The following is a 27863-nucleotide window of genomic DNA, read 5'->3' on the forward strand; positions in this document are numbered from 1 at the left end:
AAGGAGATTATTCACTTTTTATATAGGTGTAATATAGATTAATAAATGTAACAACCATGTTTTTAAGTATTACCTAACAAGGATTATAACTTTTTCTTGAGTAAAGACTTTAACACAAGTAATTCAACACAAAACAATTCACCACGTTTCACGTAATGATAATAAATATGTAGTAGGTCACAGGGTTGCACATTACTTAAAATTACATTATTATTGAATTAACAATAGCACAAATCAAAGTTTGTATTTTAAAAGCTATTTCAGCTGCATCATTCGAGACAACTCCCTTTCTCCCCCTATTTGTCGCACATGGTACTAACAAAAGGACAGAAAAAAACTGATTAATTCAACTGCATTATGGGTATTGTAGTCTTTGACGACCACAGCTCGGTGAACTCCCCATTTAAGGAACGACAAATACCAGAATCCATTGCGCATATAAAACAGATTGCGTCGGTTGCGACGTTTTGACAGCGGCAGTCAGTCAACCTATGACCTGCTGGTAGAAGCTGCAGTCAGCTTGTTACCGTCATCCTTTTTTCTTTGTTCACTTTCACACAACACCTAGTTGTCGTTGACGCTCTTAGAAGGATGTCCGACGGCGGGGGGACGGAGGAAAACTCCGGCACTATGGAGGTGTCGGCCGTTCAGACGGTGGCTGATACCTCGGTGCTGCAGAAGCACATTCGGAAGCTGGTACCGCTGCTCTTGGAAGATGGCGGAGAGGCCCCGGCCTCACTGGAAACCGCCCTGGAAGAGAAGAGCTCCGTGGAGCAGATGAGAAAATTCCTGGCCGATCCTCAAATTCACACCATCCTGGTCGAGAGAAGCGCCCTGAAAGGTACATCTGAGAACTCGACTAGCTCATAAATATGATTTTAATAGCAACACTGTTGGTTCACCCAGTTACTTTAGAATAAAGTCGGCGTCTTTGCAAATTGGCTTTTCTTGTTAACCACCTGCCAAATCGTTTGGAAACCCATCGTTAACTGCTGCTTTTACAACGATATTAACAGATGTCGCTAAAGCTGTCCATCTACTTACTAAGATAACTGCGCCACACTGGGTGGGGACGATAAAACAATCAATTACAACAATAAAAAAAATGGAGCTGTATGTTGACGTAACTCCGTTATTTTTGTGTTCCTTCTGCATTTATATAAAGCTATTATGTATGCATATCACGTTAAGGCCTGATGCACAAATAACGAGACAGACACACAGTCATAATAAAAACATGAAGCATAATTATAGGAATTCAAAGAGAATGGCTCCATTGTCATAGCTGCAAGTCATTTTATCATGTGAACCAGCTTGTGTCAATAAACACATTATCTTCAGTTTCCCCAGGCAAATTAATCCTCAGCTTCTGACCTGCTTTCCTACTATATCTGTGCTGAATCTTGATCCTTTGATACCACACATGACCAGTCTGAGCCTGGAGGTTTCGGATTCCCAGCCCAAAGAGTCACTTCCCCGGCCTATTCGCGGTTTTGCATTAAGAATACTGATACTGCAATGCAGCCCACTCATCACTTGTAAGGGAGGGTGGGGACATGAACAGCTGCACCATCATCGGCTGCAGCATTTCTCATTGTGCACATCTATCTAGAGTCCAAATGGTTTCATTCTTTTTTTAGCTGCATTGCAACTTCACTGGGCTTAAGGAGTCAATCATCTCTCCTTCATGCAAGTCTTTAAATAGTTTGAAATAATGTAAAAATAAAAGCAGTCACATGCCCTACCTTATTGTACATGAGGCAAATGGAAATGTAATAAAGCAAGACTATTTGCACTGTGGTGTCCTCATATTGACATTGACAAGGTATTAATGTGCTACTTTGACCTTGTTTAACACGTAATATGTATGAAAAACCTGATGCACACATTCAATGATGGGTCATCTGTTTAGTTATTAAATTAATATATGTATTTGTTTCCTCACAGAGGAGGTCGGCGATGAAAGTGAGGAGGAGAAAGAGTGCATCACTTATAATGTCAGCATTGACATCCACTATGGGATCAAGTCCAACAGGTAAGTAATGCACTGGAAAGAGTAATACTGCATATGATCCTTCAATTATTTAAATTCTGGCTATTCTGGATGAATACATTCACCTTTTCTTTACCCTGTAGCTTGGCTTTGATAAAGAGGACAGGCGTCATTGATGCAGACAAACCGATATCAACCCAGGTGCGAGTGCTGACCTTGAGCGAGGATTCTCCCTACGAGACGCTTCACTCTTTCATCAGCAATGCTGTCGCGCCTTTCTTCAAGTCCTACATTCGTGAGTCTGGGAAAGCCGACAGGTAATGTTACTTTGCAAAGCCTTCCTTAAATAAACTAAATCCTGAACTTGGCATTGAATTGCAAATGTAATGGAAGGAAAGAAACATTGTAACAATGTGTTATCTGTTACAACTTTCTAGAGATGGGGATAAAATGGCCCCCTCTGTTGAGAAGAAGATTGCTGAGCTGGAGATGGGCCTTCTCCACCTGCAGCAAAATATTGAGATTCCTGAAATCAGCCTGCTCATCAACCCCATCATCACAAATATCGCCAAGCAGTGCTATGAGCGTGGGGAGAAGCCCAAAGTCACTGACTTTGGCGACAAGGTGGAAGATCCTACTTTCCTGAACCAGCTGCAATCTGGAGTTAACCGCTGGATCAGGGAGATCCAAAAGGTAGGAGGAATTTCTATATATTTGTCCCAATTTAAAAAGTCCACCATGGAAGTATATAACAAAGCAAAACCAGTCTTTGGAAAAAAAATAACTCTAATAAAAAACACTTGATTCATGGTTGCTACCATCATTGCTCGCGCCCTTCTAGGTGACTAAGCTCGATCGTGACCCAGCCTCGGGCACAGCCTTGCAGGAAATTAGTTTCTGGCTGAATCTGGAGAGAGCCCTTAACAGGATCCAAGAGAAGAGAGAGAGCCCAGAGGTTCTTCTCACTCTGGACATCCTGAAACATGGGAAACGTTTCCATGCTACTGTCAGTTTTGACACAGACACCGGTAAGTGACACAAGTTATAACTTTGCTGTTTTTACTTGGCTGGCTCAACACATGTTTGCATTTAGAGAAGCGCGAGTAAATGTTCACTTCTCTTCTACTTCTTCCTGCAGGTTTGAAACAGGCAGTGGAAACCGTCAATGACTACAATCCTCTGATGAAAGACTTCCCTCTTAATGACCTGCTTTCTGCCTCAGAGCTTGATAAGATCCGCCAGGCTCTAATGGCCATATTTACTCACCTGAAAAAGATCAGGAACACAAAGTATCCCATCCAGAGAGCACTACGCCTAGTAGAGGCCATCTCCAGGGACCTGAGCTCCCAGCTCCTCAAGGTGTTGGGCACCAGGAAGCTCATGCATGTTGCCTATGAGGAATTTGAAAAGGTTGGTGTGGTTTTGTCTCCAGCATAAAATAACACCACAATTACAAACACACACACCTTAGCCACTCACAGTATTATACATTTTCCTGAATGCCCTTACGCTTGTCTGCGCAGGTGATGGTGGCTTGCTTCGAGGTGTTCCAGACTTGGGAGGATGAGTATGAGAAACTGCAGGTGCTTCTGAGGGATATTGTGAAGAGGAAGAGAGAGGAGAACCTGAAGATGGTGTGGCGTTTGAGCCCTGCTCATAGGAAACTTCAGTCCCGACTGGACCACATGAGGCGTTTCAGAAGGCAGCATGAGCAGCTGAGGGCTGTCATCGTCCGTGTGCTGAGGCCTCAGGTAAAGTTTCTTCAGCATCTGAAAGGCCTCCTTTAAATGGTCTTTTTTTTTTTTTTTTTTAAATCACATCTTGATCGAGAGATTTAATGTTATTCTTGTTGGGTTTTTTTGTTTTTTCAGGTATCTGCAGTGCCTCAACATGCCCCTGGAGAGACAGTTGAGCCTCAAGATATGAAGGTGGCTGGAGTTCTCTTTGACGCTGCTGATGCCAATGCTATTGAGGAGGTCAACCTGGCATATGAGAATGTGAAAGAGGTCGATGGCCTGGATGTGTCCAAGGAGGGCACGGAGGCCTGGGAAGCCGCCATGAAACGTTATGATGAGCGCATCGACCGCGTGGAGACCCGTATCACGGCCCGCCTGCGTGATCAGCTGGGTACTGCCAAGAACGCCAATGAGATGTTCCGCATCTTCTCCCGCTTCAATGCTCTCTTCGTGCGCCCCCACATCCGTGGTGCCATCCGGGAGTATCAGACACAGCTCATCCAGCGTGTGAAAGATGACATCGAATCGCTGCACGACAAGTTCAAAGTGCAGTATCCTCAGAGCCAGGCCTGTAAGATGAGTCATGTCCGGGACCTGCCTCCCGTGTCTGGCTCCATCATCTGGGCCAAGCAGATAGACCGTCAGCTGACTGCGTACATGAAGAGGGTTGAGGATGTTCTGGGAAAAGGCTGGGAGAACCATGTGGAAGGGCTGAAACTGAAGCAGGATGGAGATAGTTTCCGGGCTAAACTCAACACTCAAGAGATATTTGATGACTGGGCCCGCAAGGTATTTTATTCAACACTGATTCAGACATTTGGAAGAATATTCTAGATTGTAATTCTTACGCATTGCTTCCTTTGTTTTGGGCTAATTGCAAATTCTAAATATTTGTTATCCCTTTCTTTTCTAAATCAGGTTCAGCAGCGTAACCTTGGTGTGTCTGGTCGGATCTTCACCATTGAAAGTACCCGGGCCCGTGGAAGGGGAGGAAACATGCTTAAGCTTAAAGTCAACTTTCTTCCTGAGATCATCACCCTCTCCAAAGAGGTCCGCAACCTCAAGTGGCTGAGCTTCCGTGTTCCTTTGGCCATTGTCAACAAGGCCCACCAAGCTAATCAGCTGTACCCATTTGCCATCTCTTTGATCGAGAGCGTTCGCACCTACGAGCGTACTTGTGAGAAAGTAGAGGAGCGGTCCTCCATCTCCCTGCTGGTTGCTGGGCTGAAGAAAGAGGTTCAGGTTCTCATCACTGAGGGCATTACTCTTGTCTGGGAGTCTTACAAGCTGGATCCCTATGTTCAGAGACTGGCTGAGACGGTCTTCAACTTCCAGGAGAAGGTCTGTGTGAAGTAGATGTCACCACTCAACAGTTACAGACATGCAAGAACACAGACTCCAAAATGTCATTTAACTTTTAGATGACAAGTTGTATCAAACAATTTTGTCCTATTATTTTTCAGGTGGACGACCTCTTACTGATTGAAGAGAAGATTGACTTGGAGGTTCGTTCTCTGGAGACCTGCATGTTTGACCACAAGACCTTCTCCGACATCCTGAACCGTGTGCAGAAAGCCGTGGATGACCTAAACCTGCATTCTTATTCCAATTTGCCCATCTGGGTCAACAAGCTTGACATTGAGGTCTGTACTGAGAGTTACATATTGTTCTGTAACTGATATAAAGTAATAGAAATACTCGGAATGTTTTGGTGTATAGTTGAACCTTTGTTTCATTTTATAGGGTACTTGTTGCTGTGTTATTAAAATGGATGTTGTCTTTTAGATTGAGCGTATCCTGGGAGTGCGTCTTCAGGCTGGTCTTAAGGCTTGGACTCAGGTCCTCCGTGGCCAGGTTGAAGACAAAGCTGATGTGGACATGGACACAGAGGCTCCACAAGTCAGCCACAAACCAGGAGGGGAGCCCAAAATCAAGGTGAGAGTTGTGAAGTGGTACTGTGTTGCTTTGTCATGCTTTTCAAATGTTGATACACTTCTTTTAACATCTTGGAAAACCATGAATAGCTAAGCACAGCTTGCTGTTTTATTATTATTTCTTTATTCCTAGAATGTGGTCCATGAGCTGAGGATCACTAACCAGGTGATCTACTTGAACCCACCAATTGAAGACTGTCGCTACAAGCTCTACCAGGAGATGTTTGCTTGGAAGATGGTTATCCTTTCTCTGCCCAGAATCCAGAGTCAGAGATACCAGGTAACCATCTTAAAACAGTTGTTTGCACTGGTGAATGCTGGTGTAGGTGATCATGTAGTGTAAAACCACTTTTTAGACAAAATGTCTGTATTGTACTGGGGCAGGAATGATATTTGATGGTTTGGCCTATTGTACTTAAGCCACTCTGTCCCTCCTTGTTAGGTGGGTGTTCACTATGAGCTTTCAGAGGAGGAAAAGTTCTACCGTAATGCCCTCACACGGATGCCTGATGGACCTGCGGCCTTAGAGGAGGCCTACAATGCTGTGGAAGACATTGTCAATGAGGTGGAGCAGTATGTTAAGGTAAGGGGCACGTATTTTAAAATAAAACATTACCTAAAAATGTGTTATTACAAATTGATAGCTATTGATTATTTATTTTTTATTGTTTGTCTTTAGCTTTTATGACTCTTCGGACATACAGGATATACATTTGTGGTTATTTCACTGTTTATATGCTTTATTTTTGTTACTGCTGTTCAGGTGTGGCTGCAGTACCAGTGCTTGTGGGACATGCAAGCTGAAAACATTTACAACCGTCTTGGTGAAGACCTCACAAAGTGGCAAGCCCTGCTGGTCCAGATCCGCAAAGCTAGGGGAACCTTTGACAATGCTGAAACTCGAAAAGAGTTTGGACCAGTGGTCATCGACTATGGCAAGGTAGTAATGACTGACGGTTCGTGGTGTTTTGTTCAAGTAGTAGGAGGAGAAATACATTTCTACATTAAAAGTTCCCTTATTTGTTTAATGCAGTTGTATTTTTGACAATCCAGAACCCTTTGTGTATCTGTAGGCTGTAAATTAAATTTTCATATTTCTATATGATAACAGGTCCAGTCTAAGGTGAACTTGAAGTATGACTCCTGGCACAAGGAGGTTCTCAGCAAGTTTGGTCAGATGCTGGGGCAGAACATGCAGGACTTCCATGCTCAGATCTCCAAGGTAATGTATTGTTTTGCCATCATAGTTGCATGGATCACTTAAACACAGGGTAATAGTTATTCAGGACAGATGACTCATGCTTTGCTGTTCCTCACCAGTCCCGTCAAGATCTCGAACAACATTCTGTGGACACGGCTAGCACTTCAGATGCTGTCAACTTCATAACGTATGTCCAGACTCTGAAGCGAAAGATCAAACAGTTTGAGAAAAATGTGGATGTAAGTACTCTAAATCATGTTTTTTGTTTTTAAAATCAGTTTAATTAAAAACATTTTCTAACCACAATGTCCCTCCTTTTTACCCGTAGTTATTCCGTAACGGACAGCGTTTGCTGGAGAAGCAGAGATTTCAGTTCCCTCCTTCTTGGCTCTACATTGACAACATTGAAGGCGAATGGGGTGCGTTCAGTGACATAATGAAGCGCAAGGACACCGCTATCCAGCAGCAGGTGGCCAACCTGCAGATGAAGATTGTCCAAGAGGACAAAGCTGTGGAAAACCGCACCACTGACTTGCTTAATGACTGGGAGAAGACCAAACCAGTTGCTGTAAGAAATATTTATCTTAATAAATTTGGTTTTCTATTTATAGCACATTTAATGCTAGATGTGGTTAATATTTTTAGATGCATAACTTAATGATACCTTAGTTATAACGAAATGGCAGATAAAGACATTTGTTAAAGGTGAGGTAATGCTATTAAAAATCTGACTTACTTTTTTTTTTTTTTTTAAATGTCTGATCTGTTCCCTTAGGGTAACCTGCGTCCTGAAGAAGCCCTTCAGTCTCTGACCATCTATGAAGGCAACTTTGGTCGTCTGAAGGTTGAAAGGGAGAAGTGTGCCCGTGCCAAAGAGGCCCTGGAGCTTACTGATACTGGTCTGCTCAGTGGCAGTGAGGAGAGAGTGCAGGTAATGCCAGCGCACATTTACGTAAATGGCTAAATTACAAAATGATAAATGTAAAATGTTTAACACATTCTGTTTTCTGGCTGTATTTCATTATCCATAAACTAAAAATTAAACCATTAACTGAACATTTTGAACCATTTTTGTCTTTGTGGCGACCTGTAGGTGGCGCTGGAGGAGCTGCATGACCTGAAAGAGGTGTGGTCTGAACTCTCGAAGATCTGGGAGCAGATTGACCAAATGAAAGAGCAGCCATGGGTTTCTGTACAACCACGCAAGGTACCAAAAGCAGAGCAAACATTTATATTAAATCCCTGCGCCGTTCTGTATGATCCTTAAATTCTTCACAGAATGTAACATTAGTTTATTTATTTGTACATGTAGCTCCGTCAGAGTCTTGATGCACTTCTGAACCAGCTGAAGAACTTCCAAGCAAGGCTGAGGCAGTATGCTTCATACGAGTATGTACAGAGGATGCTTAAAGGTTACTTGAAGGTCAGTAAACTAGTTTCCCTCAAACTAATCAAAAGTTCTAACTTACACGACAAATTCGCATTTTACATTTCCTGTGGTTTCCTTTTCACTCCAGGTCAACATGTTGGTGATTGAGCTTAAATCAGAGGCTCTGAAGGATCGCCACTGGAAGCAGCTGATGAAGCGCTTGCATGTGAACTGGGTCCTGTCAGAGCTGACTCTTGGACAGATCTGGGATGTGGATTTGCAGAAGAATGAGATGGTGGTGAAGGATGTTCTTCTGGTAGCCCAGGGAGAAATGGCTTTGGAGGAGTTCCTGAAACAGGTAAAGAAGATTTGCAAGAGATGGGCAGTTATAGCCTACATCATTAGAAATAGCTCTGTGGTTTGTTATGCTATAATTGTACTTATGCTTCCTTTGGTTTTCAGATCCGTGAAGTGTGGAACTCCTACGAGCTCGACCTGGTGAACTACCAGAACAAGTGCCGTCTGATCAGAGGTTGGGATGACCTCTTCAACAAGGTCAAAGAACATATCAACAGTGTGTCTGCCATGAAGTTGTCTCCTTACTACAAGGTAAACAGAACTATACGTTGAGTTTACTAAGGTGGCAGCTGAGAGCTTTTTTTTTTTTTATATACATATATATATTTCAGCCAGTCAGGATGGCATACATCAGTACCATGTTTTTTTTTTTTTTTTTTTTCCGTTTTCTCCCAGGTGTTTGAAGAAGATGCCCTGAGCTGGGAAGACAAGCTGAATCGAATCATGGCTCTGTTTGATGTCTGGATTGATGTGCAGCGTCGCTGGGTCTATCTGGAAGGTATCTTTACAGGCAGTGCTGACATCAAACATCTTCTGCCTGTAGAAACTCAGAGATTCCAGAGGTAAGTCTTTCTAAATGCTGCCAAATCATGTCAGCATTTTAAGGATATTTTAAAAAATAATATAAGTAAACATTAACCCCCTAAGACCTGAACTCTTTCATGGCATGCATTTTTAATTTCTCTTTGCTATTTGGGCTGATTGGGACCTGATGAATATAAAAAAAAAAACCCAAAGAATTACCAGATTTTTTTTTTTTTTTTTTTTTTTTTTTTACCTGATTTTTTTGTCTCTGAAAAAAATGAGATCCACATATGAGGAAATTCATTTTAAATTTCGATAGCGCAGTGGAAGTATAATGTCCTCCTAAGTGGATATTAGGCCCTTGTAGAGCAAAATTTTGTATTTTGGTCTAGACGGCCCAAAATGTGATGTCCACATTTGTGGATACCAGGTCCTAGGAGGTTAAGAATCATAACCAGATGTATTTGGCGCACTCATATTTAGTCCCCATTTCCAGCCATAAAAATATTTCCTACTAACTTCTCGTGTAATCTGTCTTTGTCTTTTTCCAGTATCAGCACTGAGTTCCTGGCACTGATGAAGAAGGTGACAAAGTCTCCTCTGGTGATGGATGTCCTGAACATACAGGGAGTGCAGAGGTCCCTGGAGCGACTGGCTGATCTTCTTGGAAAAATCCAGAAAGCCCTTGGAGAGTACCTGGAGAGAGAAAGATCCTCATTCCCCAGGTATGAAGGGCATACTAAAGCTGAGCAAACAGAAGGAGGAATGTGTAACATGTCTTCATATGTGTTTTAGAAGTGAAAGAGTGTATCAGATATTTTGAATGCATGTATTAATGCACTGATTTGATCAATTACTTTCTTGTTGTTGGCAGGTTCTACTTTGTGGGAGACGAGGACCTGCTTGAGATAATTGGCAACAGCAAGAACGTGGCCAAACTCCAGAAGCACTTCAAAAAGATGTTTGCTGGTGTCTCCAGCATCCTCCTCAATGAAGACAACACTGAGGTGCTGGGAATCTCATCACGTGAGGGTGAAGAGATTATCTACAAGACACCAGTCTCCATCACAGAGCACCCGAAGATAAATGAGTGGCTGACACTGGTGGAGAAGGAGATGAGGGTGACCTTGGCCAAACTGCTGGCAGAGTCTGTCACAGAGGTCACTACTTTTAACAAGGGCACAGCCATAGACCTGAGCCAATACATCAACTGGATTGATCGCTACCAGGTTGGGATTTAAATAATTAATTCCATACTGTTTTAATTTCGAAACACTCTTGAAATCTGGAACTGTGTTAATGTCACCTTATCTTTATTCTCGTTTCACAGGCCCAGCTGGTGGTCCTGTCCGCCCAGATTGCCTGGTCTGAGAACATCGAGTCTGCCTTGACCACCATCTCTGGTGGTGGGGACATGACGCCACTGCAGGGAGTTCTGTCGAATGTGGAAGCCACACTCAACGTGTTGGCTGACACTGTGCTGATGGAGCAGCCTCCAATCCGCAGGAGGAAACTGGAGCACCTGGTGAGTTTGGACATTTATGTGTTTTAAATATTTGTGAAAAATTGTTGTTGGATAAAAATTGTCTAAAATCCATTTCACTCTCCATTCTTAGATCACAGAGCTGGTGCACCAGCGTGATGTGACCAGGACTCTGATCAAGAACAAGATCGACAACCCCAAGTCCTTTGAGTGGCTCAGCCAGATGCGCTTCTACTTTGATCCCAAGCAGACAGATGTCCTGCAGCAGCTGTCCATTCAGATGGCTAATGCCAAGTTCAACTATGGCTTTGAGTACCTGGGTGTCCAGGACAAGCTTGTTCAGACCCCACTGACTGACCGTTGCTATCTCACCATGACCCAGGCCCTGGAGGCTCGCCTTGGTGGATCTCCATTTGGTATGGAACTACTATTTAACTTTTTGTTTTACAACATGGCATAGAGGGAAACAACCCCCAAACTTGACTGAATTTGTCCTTTATCTAGGTCCTGCTGGCACTGGGAAGACTGAATCAGTGAAAGCCCTCGGTCACCAGCTTGGACGCTTTGTCCTGGTCTTCAACTGTGACGAGACTTTTGACTTCCAGGTAAATTTATAATTTTAGTTCCTAAGCAATTTTATGACAGGACACCAGCACACCATCAGAGATTAAACACCGTTTGCTCTGTTATTGCTTATTAATTCAGTGATCATTTTTCGTTTTCTTCTTCAGGCCATGGGCCGTATCTTCGTGGGTCTGTGCCAGGTAGGAGCCTGGGGCTGCTTCGACGAGTTCAACCGTCTGGAAGAGAGAATGCTGTCGGCCGTCTCCCAGCAGGTCCAGTACATCCAGGTCGCCTTGAGGGAGCACAGCAACCCCAACAGAGACAGAAGTATGCATAATATTTGTGAAAGATGGCTGTCCTTTTAATGAGAAATATCCAGACTTAGACATTTGTGAGAGTAAAACACAGCAGAACAAATATTCTTCAACACCAGAAAAATATCACCAGAATATGCCACTATATTCATCACCTGTGATTAGGTTTTTCCAGGAGAGTGTATTATAATTAAGTCTTTTTTCCTTCTTTTTCATTTTGGTCACTCTTCTAGGCGTACCTGTCACTACAGAGCTCCTGAACAAGCAGGTCAAGGTGAGCCCAGACATGGCCATCTTCATCACCATGAACCCTGGCTACGCTGGCCGTTCCAACCTGCCTGACAATCTGAAGAAGCTCTTCCGTAGCTTGGCCATGACCAAGCCTGACCGCCAGCTCATTGCACAGGTCATGCTCTACTCTCAAGGTTTCCGAACAGCTGAGACCCTCGCCAAGAAGATTGTGCCCTTCTTCAAGTATGTATTGTTTTATTTAGTAACTTTGACAGGACTTGAAGTTGTCATACCTCTGACTTAATCTTTTGCTTCTTTAAAGACTGTGCGACGAGCAGCTCTCCTCCCAGAGCCATTACGACTTCGGTCTCCGAGCACTCAAGAGCGTGCTGATCAGTGCTGGCAATGTCAAGCGTGAGCGAATCCAGAAAATCAAGAGAGAGAAGCTTGAGCGTGGAGAGGATGTTGATGAGAATGAGATTGCAGAGAACCTTCCAGAACAGGAGGTATGTAAAGTAGACTCTTGGACATGGAGGTCATGTTTATTCAGGGCAGAGTTTTGGCAACTCTAACAAACTTATTTTAGAAAATGGGTTGTTTTACTCCGTCTGTCTCTCATTTTTTTTTTTTTTTTTTTTTTTTTTTTTTTTTAGATCCTGATCCAGAGTGTGTGTGAGACCATGGTTCCCAAGCTGGTGGCAGAAGACATCCCTCTGCTGTTCAGCCTGCTGTCGGACGTCTTCCCTGGAGTTCAGTACCATAGGGGAGAGATGACTGCTCTGAGGGAGGAGCTGAAGAAGGTCTGCGGAGAGATGTACCTCACTTATGGAGACGGGGACGATGTAGGCAGCATGTGGGTAGAGAAGGTATGAAGCTGAATGGAACTGATATACCTTTAGTTCAATGGGCTTTAAACATTTTCCTGTTATAAGATTCACATATACTGACATTTAACTTGTCGTTCAACCTTTTCCAGGTGCTCCAGCTGTACCAGATCACACAGATCAACCACGGTTTGATGATGGTGGGACCTTCAGGAAGTGGGAAGACCATGGCATGGAGGGTGCTGCTCAAGGCCCTGGAAAGGTTGGAGGGTGTGGAGGGCGTGGCCCACATTATTGATCCCAAGGCCATCAGCAAAGACCACCTGTACGGAACCCTGGACCCCAACACTCGTGAATGGACTGATGGCTTGTTCACACACATCCTCAGGAAGTGAGTTCTGTAATAATTGAGTAATTACACATCTTCCAAGCTAGTCTAATTGTTGTAATAATGCTTTTTTTTTTTATCTTTAAATGAACAATTTCTTTTAATTTCAGGATCATTGACAATGTCCGAGGTGAACTACAGAAGCGCCAGTGGATCATCTTTGATGGCGACGTTGACCCAGAGTGGGTTGAAAATCTGAACTCTGTTCTGGATGACAACAAGCTGCTCACCCTGCCCAATGGAGAGCGTCTCAGCTTGCCACCAAATGTAAGAGCATGGCAGTTTATACACAAATTTCTTTTTCTCTTTTCTTAATGAAGTCTGGCCTGGAGACTTCATTAAGTATTCAACCCAAATTATTCTTTTTCTGTCCAGGTGCGTGTGATGTTTGAAGTGCAGGATCTGAAGTATGCCACCCTAGCCACTGTGTCCCGGTGTGGTATGGTCTGGTTCAGTGAGGATGTTCTCAGCACTGACATGATCTTCAACAACTTCCTGGCTCGCATTCGCAGCATCCCATTGGACGAGGGAGAGGATGAAGCTCAGCGGAAGAGGAAAGGCACAGAGGATGAGGAAGAGACTGCTTCACCAATGCTGCAGGTAAATCTAGAGAAGAACACATGCTGTATTTAAAAACAAACAAATAAAAAACACTCTAATGCTGTCCCTACTTTCTGCTTTAAACTAGATCCAGAGAGATGCTGCATCGATCCTTCAGCCGTACTTTACCTCCACTGGCCTCGTGATCAAGGCCTTGGAGCATGCCTCGAAGATGGAACACATCATGGATTTCACCCGCATGCGCTGTTTGGGCTCACTGTTCTCAATGTTGCACCAGGCCTGCCGTAATGTGGCTCTGTACAACAACAACCACCCTGACTTCCCCATGCCCATTGATCAGCTGGAGAAGTACATGCAGGTAATGTTCTCCTTTTTCTTGCTCTGTAATGAAAGACGTATAAATGCTGAGGTGTTGCATCAACATGATTACTGTGCTTTCCTAAAACTAATTGTTTTCATGGAATTTCTTTGCAGAGGTATTTGATCTACGCTGTGCTCTGGTCCTTCTCTGGTGATGGAAGGTTGAAGATGAGGGCAGAGCTTGGGGAGTATATCCGTCGCATCACCACTGTGCCACTACCCACTGCACCCAATGTTCCCATCATTGATTATGAGGTACGTCCTTTCTTTGTCAAAGAGTTGTTGCTGCTATTAATTCCCTATAGCCACTTTTTTAAAGATGAATCATTATGTTTTTATTTGTGTTTAGGTGTGCATCTCAGGGGAGTGGCAATCCTGGCAGGGCAAAGTGCCCCAGATTGAAGTGGAGACCCACAAGGTGGCATCCCCAGATGTTGTTGTTCCTACCCTGGACACTGTTCGCCATGAAGCTTTGCTTTACACATGGCTGGCCGAGCACAAACCACTGGTGCTGTGTGGACCACCTGGTTCTGGAAAGACCATGACCCTGTTCAGTGCCCTCAGGGCTTTGCCTGATATGGAGGTACTGGGCTATGACATCATTTTCACGTTAATTGCCTGATCTTTGAAATATTTACAATCAATTCTAATCAGATATTGGCATTATTGTTGTAACTAAGCTGTTTTCTACTGCTGCTTTCTACCAGGTTGTTGGTCTGAACTTCTCCAGTGCCACCACCCCAGAACTGCTGCTGAAGACGTTTGACCACTACTGCGAGTACCGGCGGACTCCAAATGGTGTGGTCCTCGCCCCTGTCCAGCTGGGGAAGTGGCTGGTGTTGTTCTGCGACGAGATCAATCTGCCAGACATGGACAAGTACGGCACACAGAGAGTTATCTCTTTCATCAGACAGGTATGACAAAATGATTCTGTGTTAAGCCCTTGGTATTTTTAAGTATTTCTAAGCACTTTATTTAAGTCATTGCTGCATCAAATGCCTATGTCTTTGCAGATGGTGGAACATGGAGGCTTCTACCGCACCTCAGACCAGACTTGGGTCAAACTGGAGAGGATTCAATTTGTTGGAGCCTGTAATCCTCCCACTGACCCTGGCAGAAAGCCTCTCACACACAGGTACAGTACTCAGACCGAACATCTGATTAGAACTGTAATATAATTAATGTTTAATGCAAAAGGCAGGCACTAACAGTGGTCATATTACCACATAATCTTTCTAGGTTCCTGCGTCACGTCCCTGTGGTGTATGTGGACTATCCAGGCCCAGCCTCCCTTACCCAGATTTATGGAACCTTTAACCGTGCCATGCTGCGCCTTATCCCCTCTCTGCGAACCTACGCTGAACCTCTTACAGCCGCTATGGTTGAGTTCTACACAATGTCTCAGGTAAAGATGATTACATTTCTCTTAATATTCATGTTTTATTGGAGAGTTTTTTCATATAAATAAAAATATTGTATATTATCCTTTTTTCCACTTCAGGAGCGCTTCACCCAGGACACACAACCCCACTACATCTACTCTCCCAGAGAGATGACCCGCTGGGTAAGGGGTATCTTCGAGGCCCTGCGGCCACTTGAGACTCTTCCTGTAGAAGGGCTCATCCGCATCTGGGCCCACGAAGCCCTTCGTCTCTTCCAGGATAGGTGGGTGCTCACTGCTGTGAGGCTGATTTTGCTCGCTCTGCATCAGCTATAAAGTGGAAGATTTTTGATAGGAATATTTAAAATGTGATCATATCTGATTGTGTCATTCAGGCTTGTAGGTGATGAAGAGAGAAGGTGGACAGATGAAAACATTGACACGGTCGCTCTCAAACACTTCCCCAACATTGATAAGGAGAAGGCTCTCAACAGGCCTATCCTCTACAGTAACTGGCTCTCCAAGGTACATTAGAAATATGATGGCCAAACTCTGATCCTGCTGCTGTTAAATTACTCAAGAGTTTTAAGAATTGACTTCATCATTAATGGCTCTAGTAAGAATTTTACTGAGTTGTGTGTCTTTTGTATATGCAGGATTACATCCCAGTGGAACAGGAGGAACTGAGAGACTACGTGAAGGCCCGTCTGAAGGTCTTCTATGAGGAGGAGCTGGATGTTCCTCTGGTGCTCTTTAATGAGGTTCTGGACCACGTCCTCAGAATTGACCGGTGAGTAAAGGCTTCTGAGCGTTGTCATCTCAGTGTTACTTTAATTATAAAAAATGACAAAAATAAATATTAATTTTGGATTACATTTTTAAAATCTGTGTCCTTTGTTAGAATCTTCCGTCAGCCTCAGGGACATCTACTGTTAATTGGTGTGAGTGGAGCAGGAAAGACCACGCTGTCCCGCTTTGTAGCCTGGATGAACGGATTGAGTGTCTACCAGATTAAGGTAGATACAAGTGATTTGTAGTCATAGAACATTTCCCTGCCTTCTACATGGATTATTGAGTGTGTTTGTGTGTTTTCAGGTACACAGGAAATACACCGGGGAGGACTTTGATGAAGACCTGCGCACTGTGCTGCGTCGCTCAGGTTGTAAGAACGAGAAGATCGCCTTCATCATGGATGAGTCCAATGTGCTGGATTCTGGTTTCCTTGAGAGAATGAACACACTTCTGGCCAATGGAGAGGTAACTTATAGCTAGTTTCCTATTTGTGGTGCTCTGCTCATTTGAGTGCAAAAAGACAACACCGCCTCTAGTTTTCTGAGGTCATGTATGTCTATTGTTTTCTGGCTTTTATTGTGTTAATGTTACCCTTCTTTTTTTTATAGGTTCCTGGCCTGTTTGAGGGAGATGAGTATGCCACCTTGATGACTCAGTGTAAGGAGGGAGCCCAGAAAGAGGGTCTGATGCTTGACACACATGAGGAGCTGTACAAGTGGTTCACCAGCCAGGTTATCAGAAACCTTCATGTGGTTTTCACCATGAACCCCTCATCAGAGGGCCTGAAGGACAGAGCTGCCACATCTCCTGCCCTGTTCAACAGGTACAGACACTTAGAGTGGATGATTGTATTAAATGTGAGGAAAAAGGAAACTACACAGAGTTTCCATGTTCACTGAAAACATTCCTCTGCGTCAGGTGTGTGTTGAACTGGTTTGGAGACTGGTCCACAGAGGCCCTGTATCAGGTGGGTAAGGAGTTCACCAGCAAGATGGATCTGGAGAAGCCCAACTACAAGGTGCCAGATTACATGCCTATCGTCTACGACAAACTGCCCCAGCCACCATCTCACCGAGAAGCTATCGTCAATGGCTGTGTGTTTGTACATCAGACACTTCATCAGGTAGAGCTGTTTCCAGCAAATGAGCTACTTTATTGTTATTTCAACAGCAGTTGCAAATTTGGGAACGTTCTTAGATACAAATCATTGTAAAATTTTCTGAGACGTACATAAATAATACTTGTTAACTTAACTTCTTTCAGGCAAACAACCGTCTGGCCAAGCGTGGCGGTCACACAATGGCCATTACTCCTCGTCACTACCTTGACTTCATCAATCAGTATGCCAACCTGTTCAATGAGAAACGCAGCGAGTTGGAGGAGCAGCAGATGCACCTCAACGTTGGTCTCCGCAAGATCAAGGAGACTGTGGATCAGGTGAAGTAGCCTTTTCGTTTCATGAAATCTTAAAAAGCCATCAGATTCGTTTCCCCAATGAAAATTTTGACAGCTTGTTAGAAGTGCTTGTGTTTGTCTCCTTTCACAGGTGGAGGAACTTCGTCGTGACCTGAGAATTAAGAGCCAGGAGTTGGAGGCAAAGAATGCTGCTGCCAATGACAAGCTGAAGAAGATGGTGAAAGACCAGCAGGAGGCCGAGAAGAAAAAGGTAGGAAAGCTGAACTTTGAAATGACTAGTTTTTAAAGGCTTTAGACATTGTTGCTTAGGCCTGCAATTACGTGTTTAAGTGTTTAAGATTTTAATTTATATACTCTGTCATTGTGATTCAAGGTGATGAGCCAGGAGATTCAGGAAGCTGTGTACAAGCAGCAGGAGGTGATTAAGGACAAACAGCTGAGTGTCAAACAGGATTTGGACCAAGTGGAGCCAGCTGTTATTGAGGCTCAGAATGGTATAGTGATTCTTGTTCATTTATTCATCAGTGTCTTTAAAAAAAAAAAAAGTTTAAATTTAAGATTATTCTTTCAGTCATTTGATGTCATAAAACCAGCAGAGTCAGTACAGCAGCACTTGGATTGTTATGTAGACTTTGTTAACATCTTCTGCTTACATCCTCCTATCATCATGCCACCTTCCCTCATCATAAAACCTCATCCTTGCTCACCTGATGTTGATAGCTGTTAAGTCCATTAAGAAGCAGCACCTGGTGGAGGTGCGTTCCATGGCCAATCCACCCGCAGCGGTGAAGCTTGCTCTGGAGTCTATTTGTTTGCTCCTGGGAGAGAGCACAACGGACTGGAAGCAGATCCGTTCCATCATCATGAGGGAAAACTTCATCCCCACCATTGTTAACTTCTCTGCTGAAGAGATCAGGTGACATGAGAGAATCTTTGTTTATAATTGTTTACTAAAAATTTCCCCTTCTGTCTCCCTCTCTCCCCCTCCTTCATGTTCTTCTGTCTTTGCCCCCCTGAACCTCTTTCCAAATTCTTCCCACTTCTTGCCCCAAACACTACTATTTGTATCTTGCAAACACATTCCTCCTTTCACTTAACTAGCCGTGAGTTCTATTAAGCGGCAGCACCTAGTAGAAGTACGGGCTATGACCAACCCCCCAGCTGCAGTCAAACTGGCCCTGGAGTCTATCTGCCTTATGCTGGGCGAGGAGACCAATGACTGGAAAAAAATCAGACAAGTTATTATCAGGGATAATTTCATCAGCAGCATAGTCAACTTTTCCTCTGAGGAAATGAGGTATACGTGTCAGTGTGTTTTGTTTTTTTTGTTTTCTAATGGAAGCACAAATGCCATTTAATCAGTACAAGTGGCACCTGTGATTAGCAATCAGTGTTAATCTACTGGAACAAAGTGTAATCGGCTGGTTTTAAATCTAAGAATAAGCTGATGGTAAAAACTTCTGGGCTTGTGATTTCTTGCAGCCAGAAATTGGTAGAAATTGTTCCCATCCCCAACTCCAAACCCAATTCAAAATAATCCTCTACACTATTCCACAAGTTTGATTTTTCTCAATGATTATTGACTGCACAGAGTGCTGCTGTATTGTAACTCCTTGGACTATTTCTACTATTTCCAGCGACTCCATCCGTGAGAAGATGAAGAAGAACTATCTGTCCAACCCAAGCTACAACTATGACCAAGTGAATAGGGCATCATTGGCCTGTGGACCCATGGTGAAATGGGCAATTGCTCAGGTAGAGAAGCCTGAACAATATGAAAATAAGGACTATAACTGGGTAATGAGGGTTTCCGTCTAATGTACACTTCTACCACTCCTCTAGCTTAATTATGCTGACATGCTGAAGCGAGTGGAGCCTCTGCGTAATGAGCTGCAGAAGCTTGAGGATGATGCCACGGACAATAAGACGAAGGCAGAAGAGGTGGAGCAGATGATCAGAGACTTGGAGGCCAGCATTGCTCGGTACAAGGAGGAATACGCTGTCCTCATCTCCGAGGCCCAGGCCATCAAGGCTGATCTGGCAGCAGTCGAGGCAAAGGTAATTGTCCATTAAACATGCCTGGTTCTGTTCAGATCATCTGTTCAGGACTAAACTGAAGGTTCTTCGAGGGGAAAAAAAACCTGATTTATTATGTTCTTTACTCCCAGGTGAACCGCAGCACAGCCCTGCTGAAGAGTCTGTCAGCAGAGAGAGACCGCTGGGAGAAGACCAGTGAGACGTTCAAGAACCAGATGTCCACCATCGCAGGCGACTGTCTGCTTTCTGCAGCATTCATCACATATGCCGGCTACTTTGAACAACAGATGAGGCAGAACCTGTTCACTACATGGTCTCATCACCTGCAGCAGGCCAACATTCAGGTATGTCCTACTCCGATCCACATGTCCAGTCATTTTTGATCAACATGCCTCCAAATGTCAGCCTCATTGTGATTACTAATATAAACCATAGTCACCAGCAAGAGTGCTGTCAATAGATCAAATTTCAAGGTGCTCACTGACTTGATTTTCTCCCCCAGTTCCGCACAGATATTGCTAGAACTGAGTACCTGTCCAATGCAGATGAGAGGCTCCGCTGGCAAGCAAACTCTCTCCCAGCTGATGACCTCTGTACTGAAAATGCCATCATGCTCAAACGGTTCAACAGGTCCGCAAACCTCACCTATCTCCTTTAGGCTGTGTGTTCAGTTGAACTTACTTCTAAACATCTTTGATCTTTCTTTATTTCTTATTAGGTACCCACTAATAATCGATCCATCAGGCCAAGCCACACAGTTCATCATGAATGAGTACAAAGACCGCAAGATCACACGAACCAGCTTCCTGGATGATGCCTTTAGGAAGAACTTGGAGAGTGCTCTGCGTTTTGGAAACCCACTGCTGGTTCAGGTAAGAGCTACCTTCTCCAACTGCCAGTGTTTTCCTTGTGTGCTTGCTGCTTGATAATTTTCTAAAGCTCCCATAATCAAAGGACTAGTTTGTTTAGAGTTGGGGGGAAATAAAAAAACAACTTGGAAAATAGATTTTAATCTCAAGGGAGATTAAATTTGAAATATTTATTTCCAAAGGACGTAGAAAGCTACGACCCCATCCTAAACCCGGTGCTGAACAGAGAGGTCCGCAGGACTGGAGGGCGTGTTCTCATCACCCTTGGAGACCAGGACATTGATCTGTCACCTTCGTTTGTCATCTTCCTCTCCACCCGAGACCCAACGGTAAGGGCATCGTTTATTGTATCAGTATTGATCAACTAACATTGTTATTTGCTTTGTTTAAAAAAAACAAAACAGTTATACAAAAGAGTTTATCTGCATTGTTATGGTCTCTTGTGTCTGCAGGTTGAGTTCCCACCAGACTTGTGCTCTCGTGTTACCTTTGTCAACTTCACTGTGACACGCAGCAGCCTTCAGAGCCAGTGTCTCAACGAGGTCCTAAAGGCTGAGAGACCTGACGTGGATGAGAAACGCTCAGACCTCCTTAAACTGCAGGGTGAGACAGAAACATTGAGATTCTGTGATAAAATGATAAGACACAGGTGGTGGGAAAAGAGATCGGTGAAATTTTAATGACTCAACTCTTATATTATGACTGTCTTTCAGGCGAGTTCCAGCTGCGTCTTCGCCAGCTGGAGAAATCTCTGCTGCAGGCCCTCAATGAGGTTAAGGGTCGCATCCTTGACGATGACACCATCATCACCACACTGGAGAATCTGAAGAAGGAGGCAGCTGAGGTGACTAGGAAGGTGGAGGAGACTGATATTATCATGGCTGAGGTGGAGGCCGTGTCACAGCAGTACCTGTCTCTGTCCTCTGCCTGCAGCAGCATCTACTTCACTATGGAGGCTCTGAACCAGGTCTGGGCACATCTCATTTGCTCTTTAAACTAGTACTGTTGGTAGTATTGTCTTCTTTTCTCAGAATTGCTATAACATCAATGCACACAGAGATAGGAACTCTGATTTAAACTGAGCAAATGTTCTCCCTTCAGATGCACTTCCTCTACCAGTACTCTCTTCACTTCTTCTTGGACACGTATCACACAGTGCTGTATGAGAACGCCAACCTCAAGAACATTAGTGATCATTCACAGAGGCTTGCTGTCATCACCAAGGATCTTTTCCAGGTTTGTAACATAACTCCTATGAATAAGGGTTGTTTTGGGGGGTGAATGTAACAGTCATGCGCTTTATATGTGATTTGTGTGGCATTAGGTGGCGTTCAACAGGGTTGCCAGAGGTATGCTGCACCACGACCACATTACATTTGCCATGCTGCTGGCTAAGATCAGCCTAAAGGGCATGACCAGGTAAGAGAACACCTGAGTTACACTAATGGAGCACGAGCAGTCATGGTATACTGCATGAAGCACCGTTACTTATTTATTTTCTCCTTTTTTCCAGTGAGCTGCCATATGATCCAGAGTTCCAGCACTTCTTACGTGGTAAGGAGATTGTACTGACAGGCACACCACTTCCCAAGGTGAAGGGTCTGACCGCTGAGCAGAGTGAGGCCATGGTTCGACTCAGCCGCCTGCCAGCTTTCAAAGACTTGGTTGAAAAAGTCGAGGCTGACGAGGTGAGTAATGGTAGGCCGATGGGTGCTGTAGTTTGTAGTTTGACTCTTAGAAACTGTATCAGTAATCATTTGTTTTGCTTGTTACTTCAGCAATTCTTCATGTGGATTGAGAGCAACACTCCAGAGCTGGCTGTTCCATACCTGTGGTCAGAGGAGAAGCAGTCCAGTGAGTATATACATTGTGTACAAACATTAAGGCCAAGCAAAAAAAACAAACAAACTACAGTGTATATATTTGTATAAATCATATCTGCCCTGAACTGTCCATTATCTGTTCAGCTACCATTGGCCAATCTCTGCACCAGCTCCTGCTGATTCAGGCCTTCCGTCCCGACCGTCTCCTGGCCATGTCACACATTTTTGTATCAAAGGTGTTGGGAGACACATTCATGAGCATCATTGAGCAGCCTCTTGATCTAGCTAATATCATCGACAGTGAGGTAATGATCACTTATTTATTTCACATCCGTGAGCTTCCCATTGTTACGCTTGTACATTTTGCTGATAATTCTTTTTTTGTGTGTGTGTGTGTGTGTGTGTGTGTGTGTGTGTGTGTGTGTGTGTGTGTGTGTGTGTGTGTGTGTGTGTGTGTGTGTGTGTGTGTGTGTGTGTGTGTGTGTGTGTGTCTGTAGGTGAAGCCCAGCACTCCAGTATTGATGTGTTCTGTGCCAGGTTATGATGCCAGTGGGCTTGTCAGAGATCTGGCTGCTGAGCAGAACAAACAAATCACCTCAATTTCTATCGGTAAGAAGGAAATAAACATAACATTTGGTTTAGCAGTAATGTAGATCAGGTGCTTAATGAGAAATTTTGAGGATATTGTAAATAACTGCTTACTGCTGCTTTCCACAGGTTCTGCTGAAGGTTTCAATAAGGCTGACAGAGACATCAACACTGCTGTCAAGTCTGGCAGGTGACTAATGTGGTTTCTTTGTGTTTGTGAGACTGTACAGTTTGTGTTCTTGTACTGATATCCTGACTGTTCCTTGTCCTGAAGGTGGGTGATGCTGGAGAACGTCCATCTGGCCCCTGGGTGGCTGATGCAGCTGGAGAAAAAGCTTCACTCTATGCAGCCTCATGCCAGCTTCAGGCTGTTCCTCACAATGGAGATCAACCCCAAGGTATTTCACATCATTCATTAGATTTGTGATTTAGACTTGGATTAATTCATTGTCAGTTCTCACTAGTTCCTGTTTTTTCATACTGCTGTGTTTTACCACCAGGTGCCAGTGAATCTGCTTCGTGCTGGGCGTATCTTTGTGTTTGAGCCTCCTCCCGGCGTCAAGGCTAACATGCTGAGAACTTTCAGCAGCATCCCAGTGGCTCGCATGTGCAAAGTAACATAATGGACACACACACACAAATGTTAAGAATAAACAATCAGTGCTGTCCAAACATTCTCCATGTAAATCATGTTTTCCCATATCCATGCAGGCCCCCAACGAACGTGCGCGTCTCTACTTCCTGCTTGCTTGGTTCCATGCGGTCATCCAGGAGCGCCTGCGTTACGCACCACTGGGCTGGTCCAAGAAATACGAGTTTGGAGAGTCTGACCTCCGTTCTGCTTGCGACACGGTTGACACCTGGCTCGATGACACTGCTAAGGTTGGAGAATTAATACTTGAAATGTTTTCTAGTTTTTGTATGACTAATCCTTTCCTCCTTGTAGCTGTTGCCTAAAAATCTATTAGATAATGGTCAGTATTAAATAACATGACCTTGCTCCGCTCCAATCGTTACACTCATGCACACACAGGGTCGTCAGAACATTGCTCCAGACAAGATCCCCTGGGCAGCTCTGAAAACCTTGATGGCCCAGTCGATCTACGGAGGTCGTATCGACAACGAGTTTGACCAGCGGCTGCTCAACACCTTCCTGGACCGCATCTTCACCAAGGGAAGCTTTGACAGCGAGTTCAAACTGGCTCTCAAAGTTGACGGACACAAGGACATCAAGATGCCCGACGGCATTCGGTCAGTATCTGTTAAGTTTTAGCTTTTGTTGTTCTCTGAAAAACATTCTCTGTTAAGCGTCTGATCATTTTGATTTGTTACAGGCGTGAGGAGTTCATGCACTGGGTGGAGATGCTTCCTGACACTCAGACGCCATCTTGGCTCGGATTACCGAGCAATGCAGAGAAGGTCCTGCTTACCACTCAGGGTATGCTGTTGCTGTTGCTGTTACTGAACTACAACTTGTTTTTCGTCTGCGTTCCATTTATACTTAACCTGTTGAGATTGAATATTCTCACTGGGTAGATCATTAACCAACTCTCTCTCTATTCTAGTGTCATAACTCGTACTTTGGCAGGCTGTCGCCGTGCAGTGAGAGGTCGAAATCTTAGATTTTGTTTTTTGCGTCTACTTTGGACAGAATACTGTGTGCCGGATGTCAAAAAACATGTTAAAAACATTCCTTTTCCTCATCTCTCATCCTTCCATCAGTTGTCTCCCCTCTTTACCAGTTAGTTTTCAGAAGCAGACTTCTGCAGCGTAGCTATAATATGCAGCATAGCTGTAGTCATAGCCATTTTGCTTTAAAAGGTTTTCTTCCCAAAGGATGGGTGTGGGTCTCCTCACCCTTCAGCAGCTGTATTTCACAGCCATCATGTTGCTTTGCTTAGATGTTATCTTGTCCCACCTGCAGATTAGGACTTCAAACATCCTACCATGCCTGCTTCCCATCCTTTCACTCCCCCTCTCTGACCTCCACAGTCATGGCTGCCAAAGCATCCATCCCTTGAGCACATGGTCCAGTCTCCCCTTCCTTCATCCCCACTCCACTCCAAACTTTCTCCCTTAAAACCCGCCCCCTTTTTTTGTTTTTTGGGTTGTGCTGATTTCTTTTACAGATCCAGTCATTCAGAAATGTGGATCGTTATCCACTTGGCAATTTCGTTTAAGGTTACATGTGTTGGAATTATTGCCTGAAGCCCTGTGTATTTTGTCTGACCCAGTGTAGTCCTATTTTTATTTTTTTATTTTTGATAAAACAAACCCTTTATTAACCCATCCTTGAGGTAAGGTGTTTGTTTCTTTTCTGTGATTAATTTCTTCTCCCCTTCCTACATTCCACCATGGCCTTGTCTTCCACCTCCCTCCTTGTCCAATCACTCCCTCTGCCGGGCTGCGCAGGCACTGACATGATGGGTAAGATGCTGAAAATGCAGATGTTGGAGGATGAGGATGACCTTGCCTACGAGACTGAGAAGAAGGAGCGCACTTCATCCACATCTGACACCCAGCCAGCCTGGATGAGGACCCTCCACACCACCGCCTGCAACTGGCTGCAGCTCATGCCGCAAACGGTTAATCCTCTCAAACGCACAGTGGAGAACATCAAGGTAATGACAGAGAATAGAGGGCTGGCAAGCAGGCTTGTGCTGACAAGCCTTAAAATATCCTTCTTTCATTTATAACCAAGGAATTGTTTCATCGTTGGGTGATTTTCAATCTTTGTGCCTGAATTGTGAGGTAATCGGGTATAACTGACTTTAAAAAGTTTGATTTTCAGTAAATGAACATTTTTCAATTTCACCAAAGCACATCTGTCTGGCTTCTATTTTATGGTTTTGTTTTGGCATTTATATTATCTTTGTCCAAATACCAGGACCCCCTGTTCAGGTTCTTTGAGCGTGAAGTGAAAATGGGAGGTAAGATGCTTCAGGAGGTCCGTCAGGATCTGTCCGACGTGGTGCAAGTGTGCGAGGGCAAGAAGAAGCAGACCAACTACCTGCGAACACTCATCAGTGACCTTGTCAAAGGTTCTTCACTCAGACTTTTTGATGTACTTTAATGAATTTGTCTATTTGTTTGAATACTTTAAATACCTGTGGTATACACCTGTCTGTTCAGGAATCCTCCCTCGCAGCTGGTGTCGGTACACAGTCCCTGTCTCCATGACTGTAATCCAATGGGTGTCAGACTTCAGTGAGCGTATCAAACAGCTGCAGCAGATCTCCCAGGCAGCCGCCAGCGGGGGTGCAAAGGAACTGAAGGTACTGTTTGTGCACGCATTCAAACAAGCTCTGGTTCTTAAATAGTTTGGTTAAAAATGAAAACAAAATGTAGTGTTTTCATTTTCTTTTTATTTCTAATTCCTCGTTTCTTCCTCTCATCATTTCCAGAACATCCATGTGTGCTTGGGCAGCCTGTTTGTGCCAGAGGCTTACATTACCGCCACCCGCCAGTATGTGGCACAGGCAAACAGCTGGTCCCTGGAAGAGCTCTGTCTCGAGGTTAACGTCACCACTGCTCAGGGCGCCTCACTGGATGCCTGCAGCTTCGGCATCAAAGGTCAGACAAAACACACATCATCTGATCTAGTTGGGGGCAAAAGCACTGCACAAATCTGATAACAATGTGGCCATTAGACTGAACAGACGGCTTTGTAATTGAATCATATCCATATGAATTTAACATGTTTTTTTTTGTTTGTTTGTTTGTTTGTTTAATATGAACTGAAATCTAACCTAAAAAATGTACTCACAGGACTCTAAAACATGCTACTAACTGTACTTGTGGTCTAATGTAGTGAGTTGTAAAGACATGATTTTTTTTTTTTTTGCTTGCTGCACCCTCAGGTCTGAAGCTCCAGGGAGCTACTTGTGCCAACAACAAGCTGTCTCTGTCCACCTCCATCTCCACTGAGTTGCCTCTCACTCAGCTCCGCTGGATCAAGCAGAGTAATGCTGAGAAGAGACACATGGTAAAAAAAACAAAAAAGCCCCATTGGGATCTAAAAAGCTAGATTTTGAAATATAGCTATGGATTTGTCCTTCTCACCTTTTGTTTTCCTTTCGCTGCAGGTCACTCTACCCGTGTACCTGAACTTCACCCGGTCTGACCTAATCTTCACCGTCGACTTCGACATCGCCACCAAGGAAGATCCTCACAGCTTCTACGAGCGCGGAGTTGCCATCCTGTGCACAGAGTAATTGAAACGAGACGTTTCCGCACTCTAAGTCTTGATTATAATCAAACTACATTTAATCACTTACATAGTAGTTGTAATAATAGTAATAGTAGTTGTAGTCTGTTGCATTCCAATATGAAACCTGGTTAGAGATGTTTGTGGAAACGCAGTGAACATGTAACAGTTCTTAGTGTTCTTAGAAAGTGTTTTGGAAGGTTGAGGAGACGTTGTCTGATGGTTAATGAAAAGAAAATGAAATTTGGAAAGGAAAGTTGAAAAAAAGATGTTTTAATGGAAGAACCAGCACGTTGTTGTTTTTAGATGGAATAAAGCTCATTGGAATGAACTGCTTGGTCTTTGTGTTTTAATTAATGTCGTACATGGTTGTTGTTATGGAGCTCTTTTCTTCTTAGGAGCCTGTTCGACTGGGACGTATTTTAAATGAAACTTAAGTGAATCACACACATGCCAAAGGAAACATCAGTGACATAATGTTTTCTTGTGAAGCTGATATAGATTGTCCCAAATTAAATATCACCATTGTCACTTTAGACAGTTATTTCATTACCGAATGATATAAAGACATCTGGACTGTGAACAGGACACAAAAGCAAAGTTCACCAAGAAATAACAAATGTAAACTTGTTTTTTGCCCTCTGTTGCAGTCCTCTTTTTAGTTACTTTTTTTTAATGATCCAAAATGTTAATGTTATAGTAATGAAACCTTCACTGACCTGCCAGGCAAAACTATATAATCCATCCATTACTGCCACCTGCTGGTTGAAGGGGTAAGTATATTCCCAACAGACAATATTATACTCAACATAGCAGACAATGAGCCATAGTTTCATGACAATATGTATAAAATATCTGTTACAGCAATAACTGATTGGGACAAACATTTTTATACACTCACTCACTTTTA

The 27863-nt window shown here is 43.8% G+C and overlaps 1 protein-coding gene across 2 annotated transcripts; it reads left to right on the plus strand.

Annotated features, from left to right (window-relative positions):
- Positions 1–458: 458 nt before the first annotated feature.
- On the plus strand, positions 459–27284 carry dync1h1 (dynein, cytoplasmic 1, heavy chain 1). Of its 2 annotated transcripts, none has more exons than XM_003459546.5 (78): positions 459–841; positions 1948–2035; positions 2137–2310; positions 2431–2686; positions 2835–3021; positions 3132–3403; positions 3517–3744; positions 3865–4518; positions 4648–5070; positions 5193–5372; positions 5515–5664; positions 5797–5943; positions 6106–6246; positions 6427–6603; positions 6775–6885; positions 6984–7103; positions 7193–7432; positions 7640–7795; positions 7958–8071; positions 8177–8287; positions 8382–8591; positions 8696–8842; positions 8987–9153; positions 9667–9840; positions 9990–10344; positions 10446–10640; positions 10732–11014; positions 11103–11203; positions 11330–11489; positions 11710–11950; positions 12030–12213; positions 12361–12573; positions 12684–12922; positions 13030–13186; positions 13295–13519; positions 13608–13838; positions 13955–14095; positions 14190–14423; positions 14548–14754; positions 14854–14975; positions 15080–15245; positions 15342–15505; positions 15617–15746; positions 15878–16011; positions 16123–16237; positions 16317–16478; positions 16622–16836; positions 16932–17136; positions 17277–17450; positions 17560–17679; positions 17803–17923; positions 18150–18345; positions 19067–19184; positions 19272–19487; positions 19598–19810; positions 19969–20096; positions 20185–20338; positions 20518–20664; positions 20788–20938; positions 21049–21302; positions 21437–21571; positions 21660–21754; positions 21849–22023; positions 22114–22189; positions 22303–22463; positions 22656–22767; positions 22876–22936; positions 23021–23144; positions 23247–23360; positions 23458–23628; positions 23780–23997; positions 24081–24184; positions 25159–25367; positions 25634–25787; positions 25879–26021; positions 26151–26319; positions 26607–26731; positions 26832–27284. In XM_003459546.5, exons 1-78 carry the CDS (start codon positions 592–594, stop codon positions 26958–26960), a joined length of 13923 nt encoding a protein of 4640 aa, XP_003459594.1. In that variant the 5' UTR covers positions 459–591; the 3' UTR covers positions 26961–27284. The 2 variants fall into 2 exon arrangements, with proteins under 2 accessions (XP_003459594.1, XP_003459595.1); XM_003459547.4 differs by lacking the exon at positions 18150–18345 and adding an exon at positions 18531–18726 and having other exon boundaries at positions 592–841.
- The last annotated feature ends 579 nt before the right edge of the window (positions 27285–27863 follow it).

Source organism: Oreochromis niloticus, linkage group LG19, assembly GCF_001858045.2.
Source record: "Oreochromis niloticus isolate F11D_XX linkage group LG19, O_niloticus_UMD_NMBU, whole genome shotgun sequence".
Lineage (NCBI taxonomy): Eukaryota > Metazoa > Chordata > Actinopteri > Cichliformes > Cichlidae > Oreochromis > Oreochromis niloticus.

Coding starts and splice junctions, on each gene's coding strand:
- dync1h1 (XM_003459546.5), top strand. CDS start 592: ATGTCCGACGGCGGGGGGACGGAGGAAAACTCCGGCACTATGGAGGTG. Junction 19,185..19,271: donor TGAAATGGGCAATTGCTCAG/GTAGAGAAGCCT, acceptor CCACTCCTCTAG/CTTAATTATGCTGACATGCT. Junction 25,368..25,633: donor GCACAGTGGAGAACATCAAG/GTAATGACAGAG, acceptor TCCAAATACCAG/GACCCCCTGTTCAGGTTCTT.